This window comes from Tenrec ecaudatus, chromosome 6 (assembly GCF_050624435.1).
Source record: "Tenrec ecaudatus isolate mTenEca1 chromosome 6, mTenEca1.hap1, whole genome shotgun sequence".
NCBI classification, from domain to species: domain Eukaryota; kingdom Metazoa; phylum Chordata; class Mammalia; order Afrosoricida; family Tenrecidae; genus Tenrec; species Tenrec ecaudatus.
The window spans coordinates 83,652,289-83,659,489 of NC_134535.1; the positions used below are offsets into that span (position 1 = coordinate 83,652,289).

At 42.3% G+C, this 7,201-nt stretch overlaps 1 protein-coding gene across 3 annotated transcripts in view; it reads right to left on the reverse strand.

Annotated features, from left to right (window-relative positions):
- The window catches only part of LARP4 (La ribonucleoprotein 4), a 41,403-nt gene extending 34,813 nt beyond the window's left edge, over window positions 1–6,590 (reverse strand). For 2 of the 3 annotated variants that reach the window (XM_075551698.1, XM_075551697.1), the window contains exon 1: window positions 6,391–6,590. In XM_075551698.1, coding sequence (XP_075407813.1) covers window positions 6,391–6,408 — 18 coding nt within the window. In that variant the 5' untranslated portion in view covers window positions 6,409–6,590. The remainder of the gene's footprint in view (window positions 1–6,390) is intronic. The other variant, XM_075551699.1, reaches the window with a different exon arrangement.
- Between the last annotated feature and the right edge of the window lie 611 nt (window positions 6,591–7,201).

The window sequence follows — 7,201 nt, forward strand, 5'->3', positions numbered from 1 at the left end:
ATCCAGGATAGATGACTCCTTCAGGACAGGGGTGAGAGTGGCGATACTGGGAGGGTGGTAGAAAGCTGGGGTAGAAAGGGGCAACAGATTACAAGGCTCTCCATATAACCCCTTCCGGGGGGACAGACAACAGAAAAGTTGGTGAAGGGGGACGTCAGACAGTGTAAGACATGACAAAATAATAATGATTTATAAATTATCAAGGGTTCATGAGGGAAGGGGAATGGGGAGGAAGGGGGAAAATGAGGAGCTGACACCAAGGGCTCAAGTAGAAAACAAATCTTTTGAGAATGATGGCAACAAATGTGCTTGACTCAATGGATGGATATATGGATTGTGATAAGAGTTGTACGAGCCCCTAATAAAATAATTTATAAAAAGTCACTTAGCTCAGTTCACACAGTTAACATTTGAACCAAAGTTCCAACACGGAAAATCATAGGGCAAAATATATTTACAATTTATTTTCAAGACTGGGAATCTGACCAAAATAATAAAATTTAAAGAAAACAAAAACCAAAAACTCTTAAGCATAGAAAAAGTAAATACCTAAATCAAAATGCTGTAAATACTATCATCTAGAAAGTCATTATACTTTTAAACTAAATGATACTTGAAGAGATGATTATAAATCTTTTTTTACAATTTCACATTAAATGTATTACTGAAAGCTACATCTTCCTTTACTTTCCACTCCCCTGCAACACTGACTCAGACCACATTTCTAACTACAGTCAACAATTTTATTTCACTCTACAACAGAAGGCCCACACTTTGGATTTGAAATGCTACTGTCTAGTATTAGCACTCCCATCTGCACAGAGGTAACATGGGGGTTGGCAGATAGTCCCCACTAAAACCAAACTGATCAAAATACAACAGTATCCCAATCACTAGATACTGATTTCTCATACACTATTCATTCAAAGCTAGGAGCTCAAGTGGTGTTAGTGGGTAAGCACTGCACTGCTAACAAGGTCGGTGGGTTAACCTCACCAGGTATGACTTGGAAGAAAGATAGGCTGTCCTGCTCTCATAAAGATTACAGTTGCAGAAGCCCCATACAGGGATGCTAATGTGGATTTGGTTTGGTTGTTTTCATTTAAAGCACTTGAGAAACAGGAAACAATAATGGCATAGTGGGTTATGCACTGAACTGGGAACCACTGGTTCAAACACACCAGCTGCTCCGCAAGAGAAAGATGAGGTTGTCTGCTCCTAAAAAATTTAAAGCCTCAGAGAAACATAGAGGCAGTTCTATCCTGTTCTATAAACTCAGAGAGTCGAGGTCTGGTTTTTTGGTTTGAGGATACATTTAAAGCACCTTAAGATACAGGAAGTCTGGATAGTTTGATGGGTTCCGCCTTTGGGCTAAGTACAAGGCCATCAATTTGAATCAGTGGGAGAAAGAGGTTTCTCCCTCCTATAAAGACTGATCTATGGCTGAGAAGCCCACAGGGCAGTTCTACCCTGTCTTATAAGGTTGGTCACTATGAGTCAGCATAGACTACTGAGTTTGGCTTTTGGGTTTGTGTATTTTTTTAGGAGGTGTTTTTACATTTCTAACTTTTACTTTGAGTACTTTATTCTACATTTCACTCGTGCACACAATCTACTGCATTTAACCCATTGTATCTGGTAGCTTTTATTCATTTTAAAATTCTGCAACAGTCCAAGCTCCAATAAATTTTCCAGAATCTGTTCAAACACTGGTTACTTGTTCCCTTATAACATTTTTTGGTCAATCACTTCACAACTTGCGTATTCTGTTCCTTTGTCTTAAAAAAAAATATTTTCAATCAATGATATCTAATTATTCTGTACAAATAAATGTTCATTCAAATGTATGAGGATAGCTGTTTGAGTACTGTACTTGGGGTGAGAGGCACAATACTACCAATGATGACTGCAATATAAAATTAATGAAAAACTATTAAAATAGCCAATTGCTACCACCTTAAAAAAAGCAGTTTTAGAAGTCAAGAAAGTTATCAGAACATACTAGGACTGTATTGTCATAAGGTTTTTATGAGCCCCCAACAAAATGATTTTTTTTAAAAAGAATGTATAAGGGTGTTCCATGAGTGGTCAAAAATTGTTTTCAAGGAGAAAAAAAAAATCAAACAGAAACCCAATTTTAGTAGTTATTAAAACACTGCCAAACAACAGGCATAATTAGCTGAAAATACTAAAATGGAAAAAGGATCTGAAAATGATGAGCAAATATTGAACAAAATATTTGACAAAACATGAAAAAATAACTTTCCATCACTTCCCAAAGAGCTTTCAAAAAACAGGTAGAAAAAGTTAAAAATTAACTACTGAAAAAAAATTAACTACTGAACTATTTTGTCAGTCAGATCAGGTTACAAAAAAAGACACCTATGTATTACCATATATACTAGTATATAAGCAGAGTTTTCCAGCACATTTTTAATGCAGTTTTTGTGGTAAGATTAGGTGCCTCGGCTGATATTTGGGTCAGCTTATACTCGAGCACATACAGTACTTAAACCAGAATTCCTTGTTTTCTTGCAAATGCTACTGCAGGATGTAGCTAGAGTAAGATGTACAAACGGTTAAGCACTCAGCAGCTAAGTGTAAGATTGGCGGCTTGAACCCACCTAGCAACTTCAGCTTTACAGGTCACCTGCCCCCAAGAAAACCCTAAGGGCCAGTTTGAGTCTGTCACATTGAATCACTATGAGTCAGAATGGACTCAAGGGCACCCAACAACAAAGACAAGACAAAGACCAATGACGGCAAAGCTGATAAACAACAATACTCATTCACTAGCTGTATCATTTTTGGCAAATTCATTTAATTCATTGAGCTATAATTTTCTTATCTCTATAATGGGATTAATAATGGTACCCTACCTCACAAAACTAATGTACAGCTTGAAACTTGAGTATATTTTTCTTGCTTGTATGTGTGTATCCATATTCATATTTACACATACATAAAACTAAAGTCACTGCCATTGAGTTGATTCTGACTCACATGACCCCATGTAAAGGTTACAAGACTGCAAATCTGTATGGTAGGGAAAAGCACAACCTCCCAACTGTGGGACTGATGGGCTTGAACCACTAACTTTTCCGGGGGCAGCCCGATGCATAAACCACAGCACCATCAGGGTTCTATACATAAAAATACAGGCTTTAGAAAGTTAATAGAAAAATTCCATTCATTTTAAAATTATTTTTCTTTAAATTTTTAGAAGTCCCCTCATACATACACATATATACAAAAGCACTCAGTAAGTGCCATACATGTATACTGTTTTTATTATATTATTGCTGCTACTATCATTATCTAGCCCACTAATAAGAGTTATGAACTGGAGTCTAGTATAACTAGTTTACGTTTATCAACTACTTTATTTAAAAATTCCTAATCTAGTAATTGTTTCTTTAATCATTGACTAAAAGATGTTCTTGATTTAGTAACAAGAAATGGTGGACCTACAAAAATATTTCAAAATACTTGTACTAACTATAAGATATTATCTACTGTAGTTTTTCCTGGTGAATGTCATAAATATTGTGGACTACAATGAAAGCTACAAATTTAAATTAGACGCTAGTGAAAATAATACATGACTCCTCCCCCCACACTCTTAACTCTACCAAGTTCCTAGATTTCCTGAATTCTACAGTGACCCAGAGTAAGAACCCTTGGTGCTTAGGGCAAAGTGTAAGAATAAGTTTTGGGGGAAAAAATAATAAGTTTTGGTGCCAAAGGCTTGTGTTCTAGAAGGCAGATTTCAGACTTTAGTCTCCATTCTATTTATACCTGAATGACCTTAGAACAAATACTGTATAGCATGAGTTAACAAAATGTCAAATAAGAAATGTATATTCAGTTTCAAATCCTAAGTGGCATTACTAGTCTTTCAGTAAAACTCAGGACATGAGAAAAATAATTAGAAAATAATAGTAATCCAACTTTAACACCAAAATCTCGATTCACAAATAAAATAATGAAGATAATAAATTTGCATATTAGTTGAATTTGCCTTAACTGGGAAGTAAGACTGGTCTAACTTTTTTTTGTTGTTGTTGTTTTTTTTAACAATTTATTGGGGCTGATACAATTCTTTTCACAGTTCATACATATACATACATCAATTGTATAAAGCACACCCATACATTCCCTGTCCCAATCATTCTCAAGGCATTTGCTCTCCACTTAAGCCCCTTGCATCAGGTCCTCTTTTTTTTCCCCCCCTCCCTCCCTTTTCCCCCCTCCCTCATATGCCCTTGGTAATTTATACCTCGTTATTTTGTCATATCTTGCCCTATTCGGGGTCTCCCTTCCCCCCTTCTCTGCTGTCCCTCTCCCAGGGAAGAGGTCACATGTGGCTCCTTGTAATCAGTTCCCCCCTTCCAACCCACTCACCCTCCACTCTCCCAGCATCGTCCCTCACGCCCTTGGTCCTGGAGGTATCATCCACCCTGGATTCCCTGTATCTCCAACCCTCATATGTACCAGTGTACAGCCTCTGTCCTATCCAGCCCTGCAAGGTAGAATTCGGATCATGGTAGTTGTGGGGAGGAAGCATCCAGGATCTGGGGGAAAGCTGTGTTCTTCATCGGTACTACCTCGCACCCTAATTAACCCATCTGCTCTCCTAAACGCCTCTATGAAGGGATCTCCATTGGCCGACACTTGGGCCTTGGGTCTCCACTCTGCACTTCCCCCTTCATTTAATATAATATATATATATAACTTTTTTTAAAAACCCAAACCTAACTGTGGCTTGATATTAGAATGCCCTGGGTCTGTCTCCCAGTTCAACTACTTTATTAGCTGTATGAACTTTAGAAAAGTTACTTACTCTCTCATTGTCAGTTTTCTCATTTGCAAAATGCTACAAAAGTTGCTTTAGGGGCAGGAGATCGATAAATTGGGCTACATTTAAAGATCACATTTTTACAAAGCCAAGGGAATCGTTTGGAACTCAAACGTTTACTTCGGAATTTATGTCTACACAATCAAACTTCAAAATCTGTTTTGCCTATCGGAAGGAAAACAATGAGGATTTTTTTAAAGGTAAACAGAAGGGGCTTGCTCAGTCATCTAAAATCCTTTCATGATTTAATTGGAATGCTCTCATGTTTATGATGAAAGCTAGCCATACCCTGTTGTCTTTTCTAAACTAAATCGAAAAATCTCAAATTTGTCAACTATACATTGTTGACTAGATTTTTCTTCTCAAGTAAAACCATTCATTTATTTTATGGCAGCGTTAACCCTCACCCTCCGCCTACAGCCAGTCTCCCACCCCACTCCAAAAAACAACAAAAAACCGGCCACAGAGCAGTCCCTGCTCACTCGATCCATCATACAACCAGCAAATCCCCTGCTTTAATGAAAAGATTATTTTTATGGACATAGTTAACAAGTGCCAAGTTATGAAGTTGGTGCTTTGCTAGTTTGACGTTTTCACAGTGCAACAACAACACAAACTGGAATCTACTGAAAGCATTAGCCAGGGGGTCAGCTGATGCACACTGCACAAGAGAACGGCAGAATTGAGAGAAATTAAATCCCCGTTTGAGTACAGCAGGTACCTACTATCTTCAAAACTAAAACAGGCCAATACCATTCGTTCCACTTAAAGCAAAGGAACTACTTCGACCGTTCAAATGACACTAAAAATGGTTTTCCCCACACGAAGTTTCTCTCATGCCTGGAATTTTCCTGTAAAGGGCTTTATCTGTACACAAAACCAACCCTTCATCACGCAGACGCTGCCTGAATAACTTTTACAAAAGGTCAAAGCGGTGCCTTTCAAGGCTCCAAATCCTACCGGCTTCTCCCGCAGTAACAGTAACTCGCTCCCCACCCAGCTACCGATCCAGAGTCCGGGACCCGACACAATCTAGTGGAAGTGGCTAAAAAAGAAGCTTCCCATTTTCTTTCCGAAATACTTGTACTGAATTTCACGGTCTTCCCTCCGCGGCCCCACATGTTGCTCGCCTCCCTCCCGGAGGGCTCCGTGCGGCCCGGCTTCCCCCCCCTCCGGACTCGCCCGGCCGATCAGCGCTCCGCGGCCGCCCCTGCCCCGAGCCGCCCCCCTCACCTCTGCCAGCGGGACCCCTTTCGGAGGTCCGTATGGGACTCTGTCGCCTTCCTGTCTGCGTCGCCACGCCAGACAGGCTCCCAATGCCCCGCTCCCACGGCCCTCGACGCTCCCAGTTTCGCCAAGTGCGGCGAGGTCGCGCAGCGGAGCCGCAGGCCCGCCTGGCCCAGGTGCTGTGTCAGTCTGTCTCTCGGTGCCACCGCATGGATGGCCTGGAAAGTCACATGGCGGGGGGACCGGCCGGCGCCTCCACACGCCCGCCTCCCTCGGGGCAGCACGCGATGACTAAGTCTACTCACCTCCACGAAGAGCAACATGACTGCCTCCGTTCCGCTCAATCCTTCCCGCCGCCGCGACTCCGTCTGGCTCACAGGCCCGAGCCCCAAGCGCTGGGATGAGGACACTCGCCTGGCTCCTCCACCCGGCAAAAGACGCGGCTCCTCCTCCGCCGTCAGCCGCTGCGGCCTGACTCGCTCTGTCCCACCGCTCTGGGAAGCAGAAACTACTTCCGGTGCCGCGAAACTGCTTCCGGGACCCGAGACGCCCTCCGAGCGCTCGGCGTGCAGACGGTTCCCCTAGGGCTGTACCACTCCTGTCCTGCGGGGGGGGGCGTGGAGCGGGATGCGGCAGGACCGCACCATTCTGCGCCCCGAGGAGGTGCGCCAAGCCGGTGGGCGCGGTGTGGCCCTTCGCAAACGGACACCTCCCACAGAGCCCCAATAGCACAGGTCTCGCAGTTCACGTCTAATGCTGCTCCTTAGCTTGTGCAACGTGTACTGAACCGAAAGCCCAACTCTGCACAAAACGTGGTAGCTTGCGGGGAGGTGGGGAAGCAGGAGAAAGTATCTAGCACAAGCAGAATACCGGTATACTAATTACAGCCACTGTGTATTGAAAGTTTACTTTCACTGTAGTACGCTTTTCACGTGGGTTAATCGCAAAACAATCCTGGATAACATTACCCCATTTACAGTTGAGGGCGCCCTCTTAGGAAGACGGGGTGCCCATAGACGCACCTTTTGAACTTTGCCCCATATTTGCTAGAATCAGATACCCACATCTCCGCTTAATAATAATGTGCTACTTAGTAAGACCTTCTTTACAAACCTC